Consider the following 24,903-nt stretch of genomic DNA (forward strand, 5'->3'; position numbering starts at 1 on the left):
TAGTTTTACAGGTAGAGGGATTTCACTTCCTTTGACTGGGTGTATCCTCTCCTCGGGGGGCCTCGAGTGAGGTTTTGTGTTCCCCTTTTGGAGACCTGTGTGTAGGTCTGGTGCCTAGAGCATGTCCTCTATATGGGGGTTGCTTTTACAGTCTGTTTCTTGCTTGGCTGCTTCTATTTCCTCGCAAGTATCCTCTGTGTCGTCCTAATGTGGACTCTGTGTTCTCGACTCGGTTTTTCGCTTGGGTCTGTTACACATTTTTTTGTGGTTGAATACTTTCGTATTATATGTTCTGACGCTATAAGGACTTTGCCTTCAGTTGCATTTCAGTGCTTGCAGGATGTTGGAGAGAAGATTTTTCTGTCTCTGTGCCCGTTCTTATCCTGGGTTTCGCTTGGTATAGGCGTGGCCTCCTTTTCTCTGTTTGGGCCCATTTGGGTTTTTGTGAGCTGGGCTCACTATTGTAGGTTTTCCTTTTATGGATTAGGGTGACCTTTCGGTTTCCCACGGTTCTCCTTTACCTTGTCCCTTTGGGGATTTAGGCTAGTGCCCCCTTCATTACTGTGGGGTGAGTGGTGGGGGACCGACTGCTGGGCGACGGTGTCTCCTGGAGGACTGTTGGCTCAGTCTAGCTTCTGGACTATCTGCGGGCAGTGTCCTTGCGGCCTTTCCTTTAAGATTTTTCTCAGTTTTGGACGAAGCAGGGTTTTTAGTTGGATGGGGGCTCAAGTCTGATGCCCTCAGTATGGGCCGCCTATTGTACCCTCCCGTCTTGGCATTCAGTGTCCTCTATAGCTTGGGTAGTTTTCCCAAAAGTAATGATTGCAGCTGTGGACTCTTTCCATTTAAGAACAAAAACATAAATTATGTTAACCTAATGATTTCCTTTTCTTCTGATGGAAAGAGTCCACAGCTCCCCACCCGTAATTTTTTTTTGTGGGGCGTCCTTATTTTTTCTTCTGGCACCTTTCACCTGATATTTCTTCTACTGGTCCTTGTTCCTTGGCTGAATGACTGGGAGATGAGTGGAGTGGGAGGAGTATTTAAGCCTTTGTCTGGGGTGTCTTTGCCTCCTCCTAGTGGCCAGGTTCTTATTTCCCAAAAATAATTAATGCAGCTGTGGACTCTTTCCATTAGAAGAAAAGGAAATTATCAGGTAAGCATAATTTATGTTATTTGCTTGAATGCTATGGCTTCAGCTTTTTCTGTTCAGGCCCGTTGGGCTCTGGCTGAAGTCATGGTCTGCGGATATGACTTCTAAGTCTAGACTTCTTCCCTCCCTTTAATGGAATGATTTTGTCTGGTCCAGGCCTGGACTCATTTATCTCCATGGTCACAGGGGGCAAGGGTGCCCTCCTACCGCAAGAGTATATGAACTAATCTAAGGGCCGATTTTTGTTATTTTCGTTCTGATAAAGCCCATGTCAGCAGTCCTCCGCTAAGCCAGAGCAAACCAAGAACTCTTGGAAGCCGGCTCAGTCCTGGAATAAATCCAAGCAGAGCAAGAAGCCCGCCGAGTCTGCGTCGGCATGAATGGGCGGTCCTCTTCTGGATCGTGTAGGGGTCATTGAGAAAGTTCAGTATATGGTGTATATGAAACATGTTTGACCTGTGCTAATCATCTGTAACTTCCTTTTTAGATGCCGGTGTTTTTTGACATTTTATTGCTGAATAAACTTCCTGCTTGCTTTTACCTTTGAGAGTGGTGGTCTGTGGATTGCCTCCTTTGGACTTTTGCTGTTTAGGGATCGGATTTCTGGAGATCGGGTGCCTTTTCTTTCTTTGCTGTACTTTCGTTTGGAGGCGCTAGATGGAGTGCCATTGAAACTGGCACCAGTGGATGACGTCACCCTCATGGTCTGCGTGAGTTAATCAGCGTGAAGGTGGCTGAATAGTGTGCCGTTCTGGTCCGGTTTGGTGGGGTGAGTTTGGTCCTTTGAGCACTACCAGCCTGTTTTCTCTGTATCGCTGTGAGAGGTTTGGGATACTATTCAAACCTTTTTGTGGTCCCTAAGAAGGAGGGAACTTTCTGTCCGATTCTGGACCTAAAGTGCTTAAGCAGGTTTTTAAATGTCCCCTCGTTTAAGAAAGAGACAATAAGGTCCATTCTTCCCTTCGTTTGACCATGATAGATCTGAAGGATGCTCCCTTCTTGTACCAATCCTCAAGGAAAACTTCCAGTTCCTAAGGTTTGCATTCCTGGACCAGCACTTCCAGTTTATTGCCCTTCCGTTTGGTCTAGCTAAAGAATTTTATTTCCAAGAGTGGACCATTCGGAATATCTCCTCTGTCTTCTTCGATCCCATGGATGGCAGATAATCTAGAGAGAGTTCTCTTGTATCAAGTACCAGGGTAGAATTCTCGGGTACTATAATACTCTCCATAGACATGAGAATATTTCTGTCTTGCTCTCCAGATCTCCTTAAGGCCATCTGTGGCTCGGTGTATGGAGATGATTGGTCTCATGGTGTCCATCTTGGACATCTTTTCCTTTGCCAGATTTCACCTCAGACTGTTGCAACTGTGCATAGTGAACTAGTGGAACGGCGATCATTCGGATTTGTCTCAACAGATTTCTCTGGACAACCAATCGAGAGAATCGCTCTCTTGGTGGTTATGTCCTCATCACTTGTCCTGAGGGACATCCGTCTCAAGACCATCCTGGATGATTGTGACTACGGTTTCGAGTTTTTCAGGATGGGGAGCTGTTTAAGGTGCCAGGAAGGCACAAGGCCTCTGGTCTCAGGAGGTAAAGCTTCCTCCTGATCTCATTTTGGATCTTCGGCAATATACAATGCTCTGAAGGCTTGGCCTCTGCTGGGTTCGTCCCAGTTAATCAGATTCCAATCAGACAATATATCCTCGGTGGCTTACATCAACCATCAGGGGGGAACGAGAATCTCCCTAGTTTTGAGGGAAGTATCTCGGATTCTGGTGTGGGGGAGACCCGCATTTGTTCACTGTCAGCTATCCACATTCCGGGTGTGCACAACTGAGAAGCGGATTTCCTCAGCAGATAATCCTTTCATCTGGGAGAATGGTTTCTCCATCCCGAGTATTTGCATAGATTTGCAAGAGGAAGATCTTATAACGTCTCAATACCAAGCTACCCAGATAGCGGTCGAGGTATAGGGATCCTCATGCGGAGCTAACAGATGCATTAGCGGTGCCTTGGAGGTTCAATCTAATCTATCCTTCCAACCGTTACCACTACTTCCTAGTGTAGTGGCTCAAGTCAAGCAGGCGTCAGTGATACTGACTGCTCCGTCTTGGCCGCGAAAGATATGGTTCGCAAATCTAGTGGGGATGTTATCATCGCCTCCGTGGAAGTTACCTTGTTGCAGGTAACTGCTGACCATGGTCTTTTTGTTTAATGTCTAGATTCTCTAAGGCTGACTGTATGGAGATTGAACACTTATTCCTAGCCAAGAGAGGGTTTTCTGAGAGAGTTATTTTTACTCTCATTCAAGCTCGTAAGCTGGTTGCTCGTCGCATCTATCATAAGGTGTGGAGGACCTACTTATTCTGTTCTCCAGGATGAACTGGAGAAGGGTTTTTCTGCAAGTCCCCTGAAGTTACAGTTTTCAGCCCTGTCTGTGTTACTGCACAAGAGGTTAGCAGAGCTTCCATATGTGCAGCCATCTGTTAAGGTTCTGCTGGGATCAGACCTGTGTTTAGATCTAAGGCTCCTCCTTGGAGTGTAAATCTTGTCCTTAAGGTTTTGCAATGGGCTCCGTGGAGCCTATGAAGTAGACATTAAATTGTTGTCTTAATAATTGGATACTTGTATAGCGCACAACCTTGAACTTAATTGACTAGCGGCACTGATAACCGGTATTATTATTGCCCAACTTAATGGTACTCATTTTACCGACCTCGGAAGGATGAAAGGCTGAGTGGACCTTGCCGGGATTGAACCTGCAGCCCTGGGGTTGCCACAGCTCTCTGTCCAAATTGTTGTTTTGCAAGGTTCCTATTCTACTGGCTATTGCTTCTGCGCGCAGAGTATCTGTGATTGCTGCCTTGCAATGCGTCCCTCCTTATCTGGCTTTTCATGACGATAAGGCTATTCTACGAACCAAGCTAGATTTTCTTCCTAAGGTTGTGTCAATTCTCAACATCAATCAAGAGATTGTGGTTCCTTTCTTATGTCCTAATCCTCCTTCGTCGAAGGAACGTTTACAACATATTTCTGGATATGGTTTGTGCCTTGAAGTACAATCTTCGGGCCATGAAGGAATTTAGACAAACCTCTTTCTCTGTTTGTTCTCTTTTCCGGGAAGCGTAAGGGTCAGAGGCCTTTTTTCGACTTCCTTATCTTTTTGTCTGAGGAGTGTCATCCGTTTAGCATAGAAACGGCGGGACATAAACCTCCTCTGAGGATTATGGCTCATTCTACGAGAGCAGTGGTTTCCTCTTGGGCCTTCAAAAATAAGGCCTCTATGGATCAGATTTGTAAGGTGGCTACCTGGTTCTCCTTACGTACTTTTTCCAAAAGTTTGATCTTTTTGCTTCTGCTGAAGCAGCCTTCGGGAGAAAGGTTTTGCAGGCTGTGGTGCCCTCAGATTAGGGTCCTCCTCTCTTTTTTCCCTCCCGTTAGCATTCCGTGTACTCTAGAGCTTGGGTATATGTTTCCCACAAGTAAGGAATGCAGCTATGGACTCATATATTAAGATGGAAAACATAAATTATGCTTTCCTGATAATTTTATTTCCATCTATATGGGAAGAGTCCACAGCTCCCGCCCATGTTCTCCGATGGACGGCCCTAAATTTGATATTGTTTCTTCTGGCACCTTTTTCACCCTGATATTTCTCCTACTGTTCCTTGTTCCCTCGGCAGAATGACTGGGGTTATGAGGAAGTGGGGGAGGTATTTAAGCCTTTGGCTGGGGTGTCTTTGCCTCCTCCTGGTGGCCAGGTTCAGTATTTCCCACAAGTAAGGAATGCAGCTGTGGACTCTTCCCATACAGATGGAAATGAAATTATCAGGTAAGCATAATTTGTTTTTTTCTTGCCTGTATAATTATTTTCTTTCTTGGTGCCGCACAATTTTTATAGTGGCGGCTGTTCTAGTTTGCACCTCTTTACCCTAGCTTTCTTACTTCTTTCACCTATACTTGGCTATACGTAATACTGGGAGGGCCAGGGAAGTAGGAGGGATATTAAAGCTCTTGGTGTAGGTTGTCTTTGCCATCTGGTATAAAATTCAGTGGAATGATTAGTATGAGCTAAGAAAAGATACTAGACACTTAACTAAAGACACAATCCCTGTTATGTGTCAAATAACCATACACACAAATGTTAAGCTATAAGCTTAAGGATAGAAAAGTGCGCCTATAAGGCTAAAAGCATCAAAACACCTATTAGAAAGTATAAGTATATGTTTAATTCAATACAATATAGCAGCAGATTAAAAAAAAAAAAAGGACGTCTCCCTATATTATAAAAACCAAACAAATGGATTATAGCCAATATGTAAAACAATGTCTCAATGTTTAAAAGCAAGTGGCAATAAATAGAAAGTTTGCAAACTGTACAGGGAGTGCAGAATTATTAGGCAAATTAGTATTTTGACCACATCCTCTTTATGCATGTTGTCTTACTCCAAGCTGTATAGGCTCGAAAGCCTACTACCAATTAAGCATATTAAGTGATGTGCATCTCTGTAATGAGAAGGGGTGTGGTCTAATGACATCAACACCCTATATCAGGTGTGCATAATTATTAGGCAACTTCCTTTCCTTTGGCAAAATGGGTCAAAAGAAGGACTTGACAGGCTCAGAAAAGTCAAAAATAGTGAGATATCTTGCAGAGGGATGCAGCACTCTTAAAATTGCAAAGCTTCTGAAGCGTGATCATCGAACAATCAAGCGTTTCATTCAAAATAGTCAACAGGGTCGCAAGAAGCGTGTGGAAAAACCAAGGCACAAAATAACTGCCCATGAACTGAGAAAGTCAAGCGGGCAGCTGCCAAGATGCCACTTGCCACCAGTTTGGCCATATTTCAGAGCTGCAACATCACTGGAGTGCCCAAAAGCACAAGGTGTGCAATACTCAGAGACATGGCCAAGGTAAGAAAGGCTGAAAGACGACCACCACTGAACAAGACACACAAGCTGAAACGTCAAGACTGGGCCAAGAAATATCTCAAGACTGATTTTTCTAAGGTTTTATGGACTGATGAAATGAGAGTGAGTCTTGATGGGCCAGATGGATGGGCCCGTGGCTGGATTGGTAAAGGGCAGAGAGCTCCAGTCCGACTCAGACGCCAGCAAGGTGGAGGTGGAGTACTGGTTTGGGCTGGTATCATCAAAGATGAGCTTGTGGCGCCTTTTCGGGTTGAGGATGGAGTCAAGCTCAACTCCCAGTCCTACTGCCAGTTTCTGGAAGACACCTTCTTCAAGCAGTGGTACAGGAAGAAGTCTGCATCCTTCAAGAAAAACATAATTTTCATGCAGGACAATGCTCCATCACACGCGTCGAAGTACTCCACAGCGTGGCTGGCAAGAAAGGGTATAGAAGAAGAAAATCTAATGACATGGCCTCCTTGTTCACCTGATCTGAACCCCATTGAGAACCTGTGGTCCATCATCAAATGTGAGATTTACAAGGAGGGAAAACAGTACACCTCTCTGAACAGTGTCTGGGAGGCTGTGGTTGCTGCTGCACGCAATGTTGATGGTGAACAGATCAAAACACTGACAGAATCCATGGATGGCAGGCTTTTGAGTGTCCTTGCAAAGAAAGGTGGCTATATTGGTCACTGATTTGTTTTTGTTTTGTTTTTGAATGTCAGAAATGTATATTTGTGAATGTTGAGATGTTATATTGGTTTCACTGGTAAAAATAAATAATTGAAATGGGTATATATTTGTTTTTTGTTAAGTTGCCTAATAATTATGCACAGTAATAGTCACCTGCACACACAGATATCCCCCTAAAATAGCTATAACTAAAAACAAACTAAAAACTACTTCCAAAACTATTCAGCTTTGATATTAATGAGTTTTTTGGGTTCATTGAGAACATGGTTGTTGTTCAATAATAAAATTAATCCTCAAAAATACAACTTGCCTAATAATTCTGCACTCCCTGTATATAACATCAAGAATTATAAACAAAACAATTTAGCGAAATCTCCGCTAGATCATGGGTCTGACATAAAGCACAGCGTCCAGTAGTTGTATAGCGTGTGTGAATTACATGGTACGGTAATTAATACAGAGAAAGAGAGGAACACTTGTTAGTGAGACTCTTGTGTGGATTGTCTAATACAGTAGCCAGAGTTCACATAAGGCGTATAAGTTATATAGGGTGACAATGTCCAGAAAGCACTTTGGGTATTACAGTGTAGTACTTTACCGTATTCAGGTGGTAAGTCTCGGTCAAATCTTGGACCGTTAATGCGGCTACAGCCGCTCTCCAAAAATATTCTCTGCAAACTTACTCACGTGTCGGACGGCGTCTGACGTCACACCTTATTCCTCGTATTCAAAGATGTGTTACTGCGCGTTGCCAAACAGCTGTTTGGAGACTTCCACTTGGTAACTTTGTTATCCAATGAGGTATATGTTCAGCCCTTAGAAGTATCTTATGGGCTCACAACGTCAAAAGGATATATAGATTCTTCCTCACTTCCAATGTAGCAATTTGAAGATTAACACGGGTTAAAGATGCTGTACAGGAGATGCTTCAGATAAAAGCTGCAATGTCACTTAAACAAGCGACGTGTTTCGCCCTCTCTTGGGCTTTATCAAGATGTTTGTGACATGCAGCTCAAACTCTTATAAAGGATGCGTTCTTGTGTGATAGGTTTGCAGGTTGACTGATAGGTTGCACCTTCTTTTCTCTTAAGGTGGTATACGTTCCTTTAAAGCGAAACGCGTCGCTTGTTTAAGTGACATTGCAGCTTTTATCTGAAGCATCTCCTGTACAGCATCTTTAACCCGGGTTAATCTTCGAATTGCTACATTGGAAGTGAGGAAGAATCTATATATCCTTTTGACGTTGTGAGCCCATAAGATACTTCTAAGGGCTGAACATATACCTCATTGGATAACAAAGTTACCAAGTGGAAGTCTCCAAACAGCTGTTTGGCAACGTGCAGTAACACATCTTTGAATACGAGGAATAAGGTGTGACGTCAGACGCCGTCCGACACGTGAGTAGGTTTGCAGAGAATATTTTTGGAGAGTGGCTGTAGCCGCATTAACGGTCCAAGATTTGACCGAGACTTACCACCTGAATACGGTAAAGTACTACACTGTAATACCCGAAGTGCTTTCTGGACATTGTCACCCTATATAACTTATACGCCTTATGTGAACTCTGGCTACTGTATTAGACAATCCACACGAGAGTCTCACTAACGAGTGTTCCTCTCTTTCTCTGTATTAATTACCGTCCCGTGTAATTCACACACGCTATACAACTACTGGATGCTGTGCTTTATGTCAGACCCATGATCTAGCCGAGATTTCGCTAAATTGTTTTGTTTATAATTCTTGATGTTATATACAGTTTGCAAACTTTCTATTTATTGTTCGATGCCACTTGCTTTTAAACATTGAGACATTGTTTTACATATTGGCTATAATCCATTTGTTTGGTTTTTATAATATAGGGAGACGTCCCTTTTTTTTTTTTTAATCTGCTGCTATATAGTATTCAATTAAACATATACTTATACTTTCTAATAGGTGTTTTGATGCTTTTAGCCTTATAGGCGCACTTTTCTATCCTTAAGCTTATAGCTTAACATTTGTGTGTTTGCCATCTGGTAGCCAGGTGATGAGTTCCCAATGAATCATGGACTCTCACCACCAAAAAAATAGGAATTTTTAGATAAGAATAAATTATGTTTTCTGTATGTGCATCTCTTTCACCGGTGTTAGTAAGCAACTGGTAGTGCACTCCTATTCATTAGAATTTGATTGCCTGCATTGTCGCCAGTCTTTTGAAACAAATTTGAATTTTTTTAAAAAAAAATCATCACTAGACTACTAAGTGGACTATAAGTGATCAATTTAAAAGAATATAACCTTCAGAATGTTTTCAGTTTGCTTCTAATATCAAATTTGCTTTGTTTTAATGCTATTCTTGATGGAAGAGATATCTACATAGGTAGTGTGCACATGACTGGGGCACAACATGGCAGGAAAAAGTGCACACTCAGCTTACCTTCATGCTTTTCAACAGAGCATACCAAAAATACTGAAAACATTTGAATTGGAAAGGTATTTAAAATGGTAGCCCTATCTGAATCAGAAAATAGAAATTTGGATTTTCTGACACTTTAACCTAATATATAGCTTGCACCTTTCTTTAATGTTTGCAATCATATTAAAAAAAGTTTTTCCATAGATGTGTCTATTTAATTCAGTAGTGAAAGGGTGTTAAACACAGAACCACATACGGTAGTAATCAAGAAAGTCTATTGTAAACATGTGTCTAATTACATTTTGGCAGCTAGGCTGTATTTGCTGTCTGTCTCTGCTTTTCTTTGGCAGAAACTGTAATAATTTGCATGCTTCGATATTTAGCTAATTTTTCTTGTGAATTATGTTTTCTAAAGAAGAGCATTTATTAGTTAACTCAAATCTGTATTCTAGTATAAACTGATTGTAGAATACCTACATGTGTTCAAGTTTAACCATTTGCAATTAAAAAATAAGTAGAAATACTAACCTTAAAAAACATGCAATCCATTGAAAATTGATGTCACCATTTATAATATGTGTTTAACACTCAGTTAATGTCACAATGTGTGATGTGTTTAACACTGTATGATTAAAGCTAAATACATTGTGTGTCTGAACAGAACAAAAGTTGAATCACAGATCAGGCACTCACAACGCATTCATTTGTTTCCATTAACATCATTTTTATTATATACCTTTTAGTTCATTTTATAGTTTGTCAGCAAAGCCTTTTAAAAGGGGCAGTAAAGTCAAAATTAAACAAATACTTTGGATAGAAAATTAATTTTTAAACATTCCAATTTACTACTATTAAAAATGTGGCTTTTTTCTCTTGTATCCTTTGTTAAAGAGAAATCCTAGGTGAGCTCAGGAGTGTGCATGTGTCTTTAGCCATCTGGCAGCAGTGTTTGCAACATTGTTTATAGCGATGTTATACTTAGTTGCAAATACTGCTGCTAAAGACATATGCACAGTCCTAAGTTCCTAGCAGCCTAGCTTGGTTTAGTCTTCAACAAAGGATACCAAAGGAAGAAAGCAAATTCACAATATAAATTAAATCTGAAAGTTGGTTAAAATTGCATGCTCTAACAGTTTTATTTTTACTTTTACTGCCCCTTTAACACAATCTACAACTATGAAATTTAGATCATAAATGCATCTATGTTTTTATTAAATAAAATGAGTTTTATCAAATGAAATTGAAGATTATTCACAGTGTAAAGTGCTTTAATTATTATTATTAATATTATTAATAATAATAATAATATGAAAGTTAGCTGAATTGGGGGATTACTATGCACACATTTTGAATTTGACATCGCCATAGTACACATGCTTTTTGTTAGGCCTTAGAAACCCATAGTCATTTGTCAAAGTTCTTTCATTCTCACTTAAGACATTATACTATTTCAGTCATAGGTAATGAGCTTCCTTTTTTATCACTCTAGACAGGTTACTGTGGTTTTATGGAAAAGTGTCTACATGGGCCACTAAGCCATCTGTTTTTGTCTTGTCATCAAAGACAGCTAATATAACCCCAAATCACTGAAGAAACATAACACGCAGGACATATGTAAAGAGACCAAAGATATAAATACTGTGTGCTGTGAAGCAAAATGTAAAAACAAAAAGGGATTTGAGACAGAAGTTTCTCATTGAACTGAAAAGGGCTAAATGCATGTAAAAAATAGGGATATACTTGTACACAAAGGTGAGAAACTTGCACTTTGATAATGATTCTGAGAGACAAACTTATTCCGAAATCCAAACTTTTTAATAAATATATATATATATATATATATATATATATATATATATATATATATGTCCTTTAATCCTCTGCAGAAGAAAAAACGCTGCACTCACCGGTCTTGAGAATGATGCCTTTTATTCATAATCTCATCAATTCATCATCGCATGAAAACCCCAAACGTTTCGGTACCCAGCTGGTACCTTTTTCAATGGGTAATATCAAAATGTGCAAATCTTCCCTAACAACAACACACACCCGTTCCCTATTTTTACCCTAATGTGTTCTACATTTCCGGGTCAGCCAACACCATGTGATTACACCGTTTAGATACCGACGTGCTTCAGACACTTCCCCACAAAACACATGGCTAATTAACATAGCATCTCCCATTCATGACGAGTAGCAGTTACGTCATCCTTGAATTGTTACAACAGTGAAATACTACAGCGTGACTGAACCCGGACCAATCTTAAAACATCACACCTCCACAGTGCGATCGCATTTATTAAAAATGTATATATATCTATACTTAGAACCTGTAAATGTATCATATCTTAATGTGTTATTCATTTCCGGGTCAGCCAACCCCATGTGATTACACCATGCATTTTCCGACGTGCTTCAGACGCTTCTCCGCAGTGCACATGGCTAATTAACATAGCCTTTCCCACTCATGACGAGTAGCAGCTACGTGATCCTTGAATTACTACAGCAGTGAAACACAACAGCATGACTGAAACCGGACCAATCTAAAAAAATCACCCCTCCACAGTGCAATCACATAGATTAAAAAATGTAAATATATACATACTTCGAGTCTGTCAATATATTACAGACAAGACTATAAACACTTATATATACACTAAACAAGTTAGAAACAAAATGTCATTGTGTCTGACACAGCATGGTAGAAACCATTAAAGGCAGATAACACACTCTTCTGTTATATTCCCATATTCTGATATATTCAAATTTTGTAGTAGTCCATCTTCAAACAAGGATCATATTTATTTAATGCTCGATTAGGATTGGACCTAGATCGTCTAATCATAGCCATATCAGGCTAAAGGAACACCTTATAATCCAACTGGACATTCAACCCTCTTAGGGCTACTGTATCCAAACGATAAATCCATGAAGCCTCCAACTGTAAGAGCTTCTTGTGCCTATCACCACCTCGACTCAGTGGTGGCACATAGTCAATTATCATGGTCCTTAGGCTGGCTGCAGTATGTCCTGCTAGCAAAAAATGCCTATCTACAGGTTGATCTGATTTTTGTTTGTCTATAGCCGCCCTTATCGCATGGCGATGATTAGCCATCCTCTCTCTGAATGTAGTAGAGGTCTTTCCTACATACACTAGAGAACACGGACACGTCAAGATATACACCACAAAACTAGTTGTACAGGTCAATCTTTGAAAGATTTTATAACCTATCCCCGTTCGGGGATGATGAAATTGGGTACCCGTCAACATGCTGTTACAAGTGGTACAGTCTCCACACTTAAAACAACCCATTTTCCTTCTGATATCTAACCAGGTATCTTTCTGATAACATTTCACTGGATCGTTATGAATCAGAATATCCTTTAAATTCGGAGCCCTCTTGTAAACAATGCGGGGTGCGTCCGTTTGAGTAAATGGGAGTGACCTGTCAGTCTTCACTACATTCCAATTGGTCCGAATGGATTTTTCAAGTGTCTTATGTAGAGGGGTAAATGTAGTAATGAGATTCACTTTATTGGTGGTATCATTCTCATTCCTTGTTTTAGTTAAGAGTGCCCTCTGATCATGTTGTGAAATTTTTTCTTGTATCTTATCAATGTCCGACGTTCTGTAGCCTCTCTCCTTCAGTTTCAACTTCATTTCAATTTCTTGGGTATCTCTAGTCTCTGTGAGTGTGTTATTGCGTGCTACTCGCATGAGCTGTGAGGAAATCACACTCTTTTTTTGATGTTCAGGATGAAAACTGCTCAATAAAAGTAAAGAGTTTTTATCAGTTGGTTTAGAATACAATGATGTAGCAAACCTAAAACCCTCATCAACTGAATATTTAGAAATATTAAGGTCTAAAAAAAGAATGGTAGTAGTGTTAAACTCATATTTAAAGCAAATTGGTGACTCCAACTCATTCAAACCGTTAATCCAATTCTTAAGTGAGTATGGTGTACCCCTCCATACCAAAAACATATTGTCAATGTATCTAACATAAAACCTTATGTTAGGTACAGACAAGGTATCCATGATAAATGTTTCATACCACAACATGTAGATGTTGGCATATGCGGGAGCCATATTCGATCCCATAGCAGTCCCTGCTATTTGAAGAAAATATTCCTTTTCAAATTTAAAATAATTATTTTCCAGACAAAAGGTGAGTAATTCAAGCAAGAACTCTATGGGGGGTCCCACATATGCCAACGATAAGAGTACCATGGACTTGACAGCCTGCACCCCCCCCACACATTTGGGATAACGGTGTACAGACTGTCAACATCCATGATGACCAATAGATCACTCGCATCCAACCAATCCAAATCTAACAACCTTCCAATCAGGGAAGGAGAATCTAAGAGATAGGAAAATGATTCCTTGACTACAGGCTGTAGATGGTTATCAACAAATTCTGCCACCTTTGAATATAGTGAGCTCCTAGCAGACACAATAGGTCTGCCCGGGGGATTAATCAAAGTCTTGTGAATTTTGGGGAGTAAATATAGAACTGGAGTGACAGGAAAGGAGACAGTCAAAAATTCATATTCACCCTCATTAATCATACCTGCCTCAAAACCACATTTTAAAATGAGGTCTAAAGATTTTTTTAAAGACATTGTGGGGTTACCTCGCAGTTTACAATAGGTGGTATTGTCTGATAGTTGCCTGTAGGCTTCATTATGATAATCAGAGTAATTCTGAATTACTATTGATCCCCCTTTATCAGCCGCATGGATGATAATGGAATAATCATCCTTTAAGCTTTGTAGGGCTCTTTTTTCTTCCTTATTAAGGATAGAGAAACATCTATCAGGTGTATTTTGTTCAAAAGAGTTTGTGACCATTCGAGTAAAGCTTTTTATGGAAGGATTATGATTAACTGAATCAAAATTACTTGGGGATTTGAATTTGCAAATACTGGCTTGCGATTTGTCTTTAAAAAAATCCTTTATCCTTAGTTGTCTCTGTAATTTATAAACATTCCTTTTCCAAAAAGGGAAATAAATACATGTACAAATCCCCAAATCTGGAATTACAAGATCCAAACTTATTCCGAAATCCAAACTTTTTAATAAATATATATATATAATCTGTTTGTGTGTGTCTTTAAATAAAATTATCAACAATTACCTGTAAGTCACAATCATTTCTGCCTGTGTCTTTGGCTTGTTTTTTTGTGTTCTGAAAAGCAAATAATTGTCTATATTTATTTATTTAAAACAACAACGTGTCTGCTGGGCACCTCCAAACTGTAGATTGTGTTAAAGGTTCTCGCAAACAGCGTTTCGTAGGAGGCTTTCTACTTCGTCAGAGGTAAGACGAAGTAGGAAGCCTCCTACGATACGCTGTTTGCGAGACTCTCTTTAATGGAATCTACAGTTTGGAGGTGCCCAGCAAAGACGTTCCAAGTCTGGACATCTGAACTTTTGGATATCAGGAGAACGGTTCTGGGACACTGCGGTAGACACTACAGTAGAACCGTGAGAGCCACTGATGTTTTATTTATTCATATGCTTTTATCATACCTCATAGTAGTTTGAGGTTTGAACACGTGAGTCTCCATTTGTTGTTTGCTTTAATAAATATTTGTTCACTTTTTAAACTTACTACGCTTAGAGGAGTCTGCGCCCCTGTATCCCCTCTTTTGTTTTTACTTAGTTTGATCTGGTACCAGGACTGTGTAATTGAGAGACTACAACTAACTCTTTTTGATTCCAGTATCGTAAAAGGATATTGCCTTATTAGGAGGACTGATCTCCTGGACTCATTTGAAGATAAAATACATATCCTTTATTCTAAAAGTTTTTTTGCAATTCCTTTGTTTCTATTCTATTTTATATAGGGCGCTCCTTTCTTGTGTGTTTTATATGCACACAATGTGATAAAGTAATGAGATCTGATTATACCTACAAGCTCAACACATTTTATTAGGTTGTGGCACAAAATCAGCTAATTCATATACACAAATAAACCTTAAAAAAGCAAATCTCAAAAATGTTATACTCTGCAGCTGGTAAAAAAAGTAATTGGAAACACATTAAGGGAAAAACTATTTTATAGTATACTGCCCCTTTAACTATGTTTGTACCTTTTAAATCATTTGATTTTTGTACCTGTAAGTCACCCTTTGAGAACCGTTGGACTCTTCACACAAAACAAATATAGCAAAGCAAACTGTCCTTGCTTTATCTTAACTGCAAGATTATTTTTTTGACTAAGGTGATGATCTAATGTTGTTGTTATTCTGTATTTGTTAGTAAGAAAGGAATTTTCCTTCCAAACAAGAGTAGCTATTTAAATGTCACATGAATTAAAATGAACTGAAAGACTGCAGGACTAGTCTAAGTTTACTAACATTCCTTTTGTTTTATGCACTATACTAGCTTCAAGCTAGAAAACATCATGATGTCTTCCAACTGTTTGTGCTGTTTGATTATTATTTTGCCAGGCAATGAAAAATAGAACTGCAAAATGTTATGGTCAACTTTAGGGGTCTGTCTTAAAAAGAAATATACAGTGCCCCAGCGATTGACACTAATTAACATTTTTATATATATATATATATATATATATATATATACACACACACACAGTTGTATGCAGTTGTTTTGTAGAAATATCCAGCCCCGGCGTAACTTCAACTTTCTGCTGATATTGAGTGGAATCCATGCAACCCTCAACTTTAACAAGATTCCCAGTACTGGCACTGGCCACACAGTTCCACAGCATGATGGAACATCCTCCAAATTTTACTGTGGGTAGCAAGTGTTCTTTTAAAACTTCTCATTTAGTTGATGAAATTTCAAATGACCGACAACATAATAATTTATCCTCCTCTGATGAGGATCTATCTGATTCAGATGATCCTTCCTCAGACATTGACACTGACAAATCTACTTATTTATTTAAAATAGAGTATATGCGTTCTTTATTAAAAGAAGTGATAATTACTTTGGATATTGAGGTAACCAGTCCTCTTGACGTTCAGTCTAATAAACGTTTAAATGCTGTTTTTAAACCTCCTGTGGTTTCTCCAGGGGTTTTTCCTATTCCTGAGGCTATTTCTGATATGATTTCTAAGGAATGGAATAAGCCAGGTACTTCTTTTATTCCTTCTTCAAGGTTTAAAAAATTGTATCCTTTACCAGCAAAATCTATAGAGTTTTGGGAAAAAATCCCCAAAGTTGATGGGGCTATTTCTACTCTTGCTAAACGTACCACTATTCCTATGGAAGATAGTACTTCCTTTAAGGATCCTTTAGATAGGAAGCTTGAATCTTATCTAAGGAAGGCCTATTTATATTCAGGTCATCTTCTCAGACCTGCAATTTCTTTGGCTGATGTTGCGGCTGCATCAACTTTCTGGTTGGAGAATTTAGCGCAACAAAAATTGGATTCTGACATATCTAGCATTATTCACTTACTGCAATATGCTAATCATTTTATTTGTGATGCCATTTTTGATATTATCAAAATTGATGTTAGATCCATGTCTTTAGCTAAATTAGATAGAAGAGCTTTGTGGCTTAAATCTTGGACTGCTGATATGACATCTAAATCTAGATTACTATCTCTTTCTTTCCAAGGTAATAATTTATTTGGTTCTCAGTTGGATTCTATTATTTCAACTGTCACCGGGGGAAAGGGAGTTTTTCTGCCTCAGGATAAAAAAACCTAAGGTTAAATCTAAGGCTTCTAACCGTTTTCGTTCCTTTCGTCAAAATAAGGAACAAAAACTCAATCCTTCCCCCAAGGAATCTGTTTCCAATTGGAAGCCTTCCTCAAATTGGAATAAATCCAAGCCATTTAAGAAACCAAAGTCAGCCCCTAAGTCTGCATGAAGGTGCGGCCCTTATTCCAGCTCAGCTGGTAGGGGGCAGATTAAGGTTTTTCAAGGCTATTTGGATAAATTCTGTCCAAAATCAATGGATTCAGAGCATTGTCTCTCAAGGGTATCGAATAGGATTCAGAGTAAGACCTCCTGTGAGAAGATTTTTTCTCACGTATCCCAGCAAATCCAGTAATAGCTCAGGCTTTCCTGAAGTGTGTTTCAGACCTGGAGTCTTTAGGGGTCATGCCAGTTCCTTTTCAGGAACAAGGTTTGGGGTTTTATTCAAATCTATTCATTGTCCCAAAGAAGGAAAATTTATTCAGACCAGTTCTGGATCTGAAAATTTTTAATCGTTATGTAAGAGTACCAACTTTCAAGATGGTGACTATAAGGACTATTCTGCCTTTTGTTCAGCAAGGACATTATATGTCCACAATAGATTTGCAGGATGCATACCTTCATATTCCAATTCATCCAGAACATTATCAGTTCCTGAGATTCTCTTTTCTAGACAAGCATTACCAATTTGTTACTCTTCCATTTGGCCTAACAACAGCTCCAAGAATCTTTTCAAAGGTTCTAGGTGCCCTACTCTCTGTAATCAGAGAACAGGGTATTTCGACGTTTCCTTATTTGGACGATATCTTGGTACTAGCTCAGTCTTTACGTTCTGCAGAATCTTACTAGTGTTGTTTCTTCGGAAACATGGTTGGAGGATCAATTTACCAAAAAGTTTCTTGATTCCTCAGACAAGGGTCACCTTTTTAGGCTTCCAGATCGATTCAGTGTCCATGACGTTTAAAATTGGTTGCAGCCTGCCGGCACCTTCAGTCTCAGTCATTCCCTTCAGTGGCTATGTGCATGGAAGTTTTAGGTCTCATGACTGCAGCATCGGACGCGATCCCCTTTGCTCGTTTTCAGATGAGACCTCTGCAGCTTTGTATGCTGAACCAATGGTGCAGGGATTATACAAAGATATCACAATTAATATCCTTAAATCCCAATGTACGACACTCTCTGATAGATCACCATCGTTTAGTTCAAGGGGCTTCTTTTGTTTGACCAACCTGGACTGTGATCACAACAGATGCGAGTCTTTCAGGTTGGGGAGCTGTTTGGGGATCTCTGACAGCACAAGGAATTTGGAAATCTCAAGAGGCGAGATTACCAATAAATATTTTAGAACTCTGTGCAATTCTCAGAGCTCAGTTTTGGCCTCTGTTAAGAGAGAACCGTTCATTTGTTTTCAGACAGACAATATCACAACAGTGACATATGTCAATCATCAGGGTGGGACTCACAGTCCACAAGCTATGAAAGAAGTATCTTGGATACTTGCTTGGGCGGAATCCAGCTCCTGTCTAATCTCTGCGGTGCATATCCCAGGTGTAGACAATTGGGAGGTGGATTATCTTAGCCGTCAGACTTTACATTCAGGGGAATGGTCTCTCCATCCAGATGTGTTTTCTCAGATTGTTCAGATGTGGGGTCTTCCAGAGATAGATCTCATGGCCTCTCATCTAAACAAGAAACTTCCCAGATACCTGTCCAGGTCCAGGGATGTTCAGGCGGAAGCAGTGGATGCGCTGACACTTCCTTGGTGTTATCAACCTGTTTATATCTTCCCGCCTCTAGTTCTCCTTCCAAGAGTGATCTCCAAAATCATCATGGAACAATCATTTGTGTTGCTGGTGGCTCCAGCATGGCCACACAGGTTTTGGTATGCAGATCTGGTTCGGATGTCCAGTTGTCAGCCTTGGCCACTTCTGTTAAGGCTGGACCTACTGTCTCAAGGTCCGTTTTTCCATCAGGATCTCAAATCATTTAAATTTGAAGGTATGGAAATAGAACGCTTAGTACTAAGTCATAGAGGTTTCTCTGACTCAGTGATTAATACTATGTTACAAGCTCGTAAATCTGTCTCTAGAAAGATTTATTATAGAGTTTGGAAGACTTACATTTCATGGTGTTCTTCTCATAAATTTTCTTGGCATTCTTTTAGAATTCCTAGAATTTTTTAGTTTCTTCAGGATGGTTTGGATAAGGGTTTGTCTGCAAGTTCCTTGAAGGGACAAATCTCTGCTCTTTCTATTTTATTTCACAGAAAGATTGCTATACTTCCTGATATTCACTGTTCGTATTAAGCCTGTCATTAAATCAATTTCTCCTCGGAGTCTTAATTTGGTTTTGAAGGCTTTACAGGCTCCTCCATTTGAGCCTATGCATTCTTTGGACATTAAACTACGTTCTTGGAAAGTGTTGTTCCTTTTGGCTATCTCTTCTGCTAGAAGAGTTTCTGAGCTATCTGCTCTTTCTTGTGAGTCTCCTTTTCTGATCTTTCATCAGGATAAGGCAGTTTTGCGGACTTCTTTTCAATTTATACCTAAGGTTGTGAATTCTAACAACATTAGTAGAGAAATTGTTGCCCCTTCCTTGTGTCCTAAGAATTCTTTGGAAAGATCCTTACATTCTTTGGATGTGGTAAGAGCTTTGAAATATTATGTGGAAGCCACTAAAGATTTCAGGAAGACTTCCAGTCTATTTGTTTTATTTTCTGGTCCTAGGAGAGGTCAGAAGGCTTCTGCTATTTCCTTGGCTTCTTGGTTGAAACTTTTGATTCATCAAGCTTATTTGGAGTCGGGTCAGGCCCCGCCTCAGAGAATTACAGCTCATTCTACTAGATTAGTCTCTACTTCGTGGGCCTTTAAGAATGAAGCTTCAGTTGATCAGATTTGCAAAGCGGCAACTTGGTCCTCTTTGCATACATTTACTAAATTCTACCGTTTTGATGTATTTGCTTCTTCAGAAGCAGTTTTTGGTAGAGAAGTTCTTCAGGCAGCTGTTTCAGTTTAATTCTTCTGCTTTTGATTTAAAGGGACAGTCAACCATAGAATTGTTATTGTTTTAAAAGATAGATAATCCCTTTATTACTCATTCCCCAGTTTTGCATAACCAACACAGTTATATTAATGTACTTTTTACCTTTGTGATTACCTTGTATCTAGGAACCTTCTTCCAGCCCCCTGATCACATAACTGTGACTGTTTATTATCTATTGTCTTAAATTTAGCATTGTATTGTGCTAGATCTTAAATAACTTTCTGTGCCTGAACACAGTGTTATCTATATAGCCCACGTGTACTTTCTGTCTCTTTATGTTGAAAAGAGATTTAAAAAGCATGTGATAAGAGGCAGCCCTCAAAGGCTTAGAAATTAGCATATGAGCCTACCTATGTTTAGTTTAAACTAAGAATACCAAGAGAAAAAAGCAAATTTGATGATAAAAGTAAATTGGAAAGTTAATTAAAATTAAAAGTCCTATCTGAATAATGAAAGTTTAATTTATACTTGACTGTCCCTTTAAGTTTTTTTCTTTCATTTATGAGAATAAACTTATTTTTTTGGGTTGTGGATTAATTTTTTCAGTGGAAAATGGCTGTTTTTATTTTTATCCCTCCCTCTCTAGTGACTCTTGCGTGGAGTTCCACATCTTGGGTATTGCTATCCCATACGTCACTAGCTCATGGACTCTTGCCAATTACATGAAAGAAAACATAATTTATGTAAGAACTTACCTGATAAATTAATTTCTTTCTTATTGGCAAGAGTCCATGAGGCCCACCCTTTTTATGGTGGTTATGATTTTTTTGTATAAAGCACAATTATTTCCAAATTTCTTTTGTTGATGCTTTTTACTCCTTTCTTTATCACCCCACTGCTTGGCTATTACTTAAACTGAATTGTGAGTGTGGTGAGGGGTGTATTTATAGGCATTTTGAGGTTTGGGAAACTTTGCCCCTCCTGGTAGGATTGTATATCCCATACATCACTAGCTCATGGACTCTTGCCAATATGAAAGAAATGAATTTATCAGGTAAGTTCTTACATAAATTATGTTTTTTTGCTATTTCTGATCACTGTCATATATATATCACATGTAACCCCTATGAAGTAGTGTGAACACTACTACAGCCAGTCATAACCATTTAACATGAAGGCGTATCTAAGCAAGTATTGAGTGGCTATAGAGGACTGTTACGTGGTCCAATCACTCAGCACTACGACCAATGACATGTCAGTAGAAAACAATAGCTATGAATGGCTACCCAGGGGCGTTTATTGAAAATGACTTTCTATTGGTTGAATATCGGCATAGATGAATTTAAAAGGAGGCGAGTACGGACATTTGGCTTGTCAAAAAAATCTCATTCACATTGAGAAAGGCAGAGGTGTAATGGCCAAAACGCGTTTGTGTGCGATACATATTGAGAATCATTTCTCTTTCTTTGATTTTATTCCAGAACGCTGTATTTAGCTACCCCTGGCACCTGAAGCCAGCGATTCCAGCTATCAGCCAGGAATACAGGGGGTAGCTTGCAGCAGTTCTAGTTCTAATTGCATGGAGTTTTGAATAAGTGGGGGTAGCTATTGGTGATTAGAATTTCACCTTAATTTCTTAAATGTAAACAATAAAGGTTATTTTTTAAACAATAATTACTGAATTATTTAGCTGAGTTATTACAGCAGATCAATACATTATATTGTAATCAGTAATTATATAGCTGAATCTACACAGCATACTTATACTGAAATTAGGAAAGAGTGATTAATAATCCCTTCTTTTCCCATCCCCTTTCCCTCTCTTGTAAAATAATTGAAAATATCTTTTTGTTGTTTTGTGAATGAACTGCCATCATAATTTGCACTTCTTCATTAAATGTGACTTTTAATCTTTACTCATAAAGTTCATCTTTCTGTGTTAACGATTATTTAAATCAGCAGAGTAAGAGAGTTTTGTTTTTTTCCCTTCAGGCAAAAGCTTACTCTTCAAAATGAAAACATATCTGTCATCTTGAACACACACTTTAGCCAAAAAAATATTTTGAATCAGAACGAGGAAGCAAAAAAGAGAACATACTGTTCTGAGGTATCAACTGTAAAAAGAAAACCTGTATCATTGTCTTGGATATTTAAGATTAATGACATTGGATTTAAATGTCATTCTGACTCTGTAGTGAATCGGCAGGTGAGTTTTGTTGTTGTTGGGTTAAAAGTACAAATCATGATATATAGCATTTTGTTTACTTGTTTAAAGGGACAGTCAACACCAGAATTTTTGTTGTTTTAAAAGATAGATAATCCCTTAATTACCCATTCCCCAGATTTGCATAACTCACATAATTATAATAATACACGTTTTACCTTTCTGATTACCTTGTAACTAAGCCTCTGCAGACTGCCCCCTTATTTCAGTTCTTTTGACAGACTTGTATTTTAGCCAATCAGTGCTCACTCCCCGGTAAATTCACACACATGAGCTCAATGTTATCTTTATGAAATACATAAACTAATGCCCTCTATTGGTGAAAAACTGTCAAAATGCATTCAGATTAGAGGAGGCCTTCAAGGAGGCCTTCTAGGTCTAAGAAATTAGCATATGGACCTCCTAGGTTTAGCTTTCAACTAAGAATACCAAGAGAACAAAGCAAAATTGGTGATAAAAGTAAATTCGAATTTGTTTAAAATTACATGCCCTATCTGAACCATGAAAGTTTTTTTTGGACTTGACTGTCCCTTTAATAATTCCTCACTTTCTGTTGCAATTACAAATATTTTAATTGTATCTATTCATTTTTGCTGCAAGATAGAGCTGTACTGCACCTTAAAGGGACAACATACTTAAGCAGTTGATATAAGTTTATTGCATTAACAGATGCTACAGGAGCACCCTTTCAACTACGCTCTGAGCAACCCCCACCCACTCACTGGCTGGTTGATTCCTCCGGTTCCTTCTTGTTTCAGTATAAATGTAAAGTTAGTAGGCAAAAGCAGCTATTTAAAAACAAAGGTAAATCAGCTACTTGTTAACAATTTAATACACTCCAGCAGGCAAAATGGAACATATTAAAGGGTAGACATTTTTACATTACAGTGTCCCTTTTGTAGACAAGAAATATTACTTGTTCATCCTTTTCTTTACTACACTAGGCTGGTATCAGTCACAAGACTCTTATTAACATTCTTTCCACTGCTGTAATACGTAGTATAGTATTTTACTAACTGGTCTCTCCATCATTTAATTGTGCACAATCCTAAAATCTAGATAAATTCTCTTTTCTGATTTTCTGAATGATAATCTGCCATTTTCTGTCAGATTTGCATATGTTTACGGGTCAAAATATTGACTTTAAATGGACAGTCTAGTCAAAATTAAACCATCATGAATCAGAAAGGGCGTGTATTTTTTTAAAAAAATCTTTATTTATAAACAACAATGTGCAAAACATATATACAACAAAAAAAAAGTAAGCTTTAACCCCGACGGGGTGCAAACAAAAAAGAGAAGACAGACAATATGTGTTTACATCTTCCATAGGAATTCTAGTCTTTCAATTTCATCTGCACAGTACTGAACTAAGAAAAAGTAAACTTTAACCCGAACGGGGTGCAAACAAAAAGAGAAAAAACAGGCAATATATGCTTACATACAAGGGGGGGGGGGGGGAGGGAAAAAGGGAGTGGATTATTTACCATAATCCTAATAGAATCAAATCAGAATTTCGAAAATGATATGTTAAATATTCAATTTCAGAGGTAAAGAACCTCGTAATATTTTCCTCATTATCCATACTAATGTCAAGTTGTTCAAGAATACATTGTTTTTTAAGACAGTTTTTAATTTCCGAAATACTAGGGACTGTCCTCATTTTCCACTTTTTTAATATAAGATATCTAACAGCCAAAATAGCAAGATTAACCATTTTAACATTAGGTTGCTTATTTTCCAAATATTAACAAAGAAAAACTATATTCATTGCCGACAAAGTTATATGGGGAGCATTCAGTATTTTACGAAGCCAAAATTGAACTTTGAGCCATACGTTTCTAATTTTTGGGCAGGCCCATATCATGTGCAGAAGATTCGCCTCTGGGAGGGAACACTTAGGACAGGCATTAAAATTTATATTTCCACATTTGACTCCCTTTTCTGGGGTAAAGTAAGACGCATAAAGCAATTTCAGATGAGACTCCCTCCATGTAGCGGAGAGAGTTACTCGATTAGCTTCTTGAATTGAGAGATGAGGTAACTTAGAATCCAATTCTATATTCTGCAATGCAGACCACTTGAGACAGATCCTGTCCAAATTAATTGTACCTCTATCAGAAGTCAAGACCGAATAGCAGGGAGTAATTGACATATGTCCATTTTTAACTAGAATGAGCCAATTTTCAATAATCCCGAGGGACCAGTTCCAACCGTAATCATTTATAAGTTTTAGTGCATAGTGTCTAGCCTGGAGATAAGCAAAAGTTAAATTCTATTCTAAGAGTATCAAATGACTTAATACAATTTTTTCTGAAGTCTAATATCTGATAGACCTTAGAGAAACCCACCAATTTCCATTTTGAAAAAAGTGTAGAAGAGAGATCTGCTAGGAATTGAGGGTTCCCCAAGAATGGGACATATTTCAACACGCGATATTCTATAACTAGCATGTTACAAATCTTTTTCCATACCAATATTGGATTATATAAAGACCTTAATTTTTTTATATCAGACGGAATAAAAGCAGTGTCAGAGTGAATAAGGGAAACAAGGGAAAAAGGGTTTGACATGCTGTTTTCAAGAACATTATCTGTAACATAATCTCTTAAGAATATCCAATCAGTCACGATACAAGCTAAAAAAGCATAATTATAGAGCTTAAGGTCAGGTAAAGCCAAGCCTCCATATCTTACTGTGAGGGAGAGTTTCATAAGTGAAATTCTAGACCTCCTATTTTGCCATAGATACAAAGTCAGTTGGGAGTTAAAGAGCACTAAATCCTTCCTATTTAAGGGCAGTGGGATATTTTATAAGATATACAGTATTTTAGGAAGGAGAATCATCTTATACGCTG

General features: G+C 38.5%; 1 protein-coding gene across 1 annotated transcript in view; it reads left to right on the forward strand.

Moving 5' to 3' along the window:
- The window catches only part of SPIDR (scaffold protein involved in DNA repair), a 1,635,101-nt gene that overhangs the window by 1,028,145 nt on the left and 582,053 nt on the right, over window positions 1–24,903 (forward strand). Inside the window, exon 9 of the mRNA XM_053715026.1 lies at window positions 21,815–22,028. Within this exon, the coding sequence (XP_053571001.1) occupies window positions 21,815–22,028 (214 nt within the window). The remainder of the gene's footprint in view (window positions 1–21,814; window positions 22,029–24,903) is intronic.

This window comes from Bombina bombina, chromosome 5 (assembly GCF_027579735.1).
Source record: "Bombina bombina isolate aBomBom1 chromosome 5, aBomBom1.pri, whole genome shotgun sequence".
NCBI classification, from domain to species: domain Eukaryota; kingdom Metazoa; phylum Chordata; class Amphibia; order Anura; family Bombinatoridae; genus Bombina; species Bombina bombina.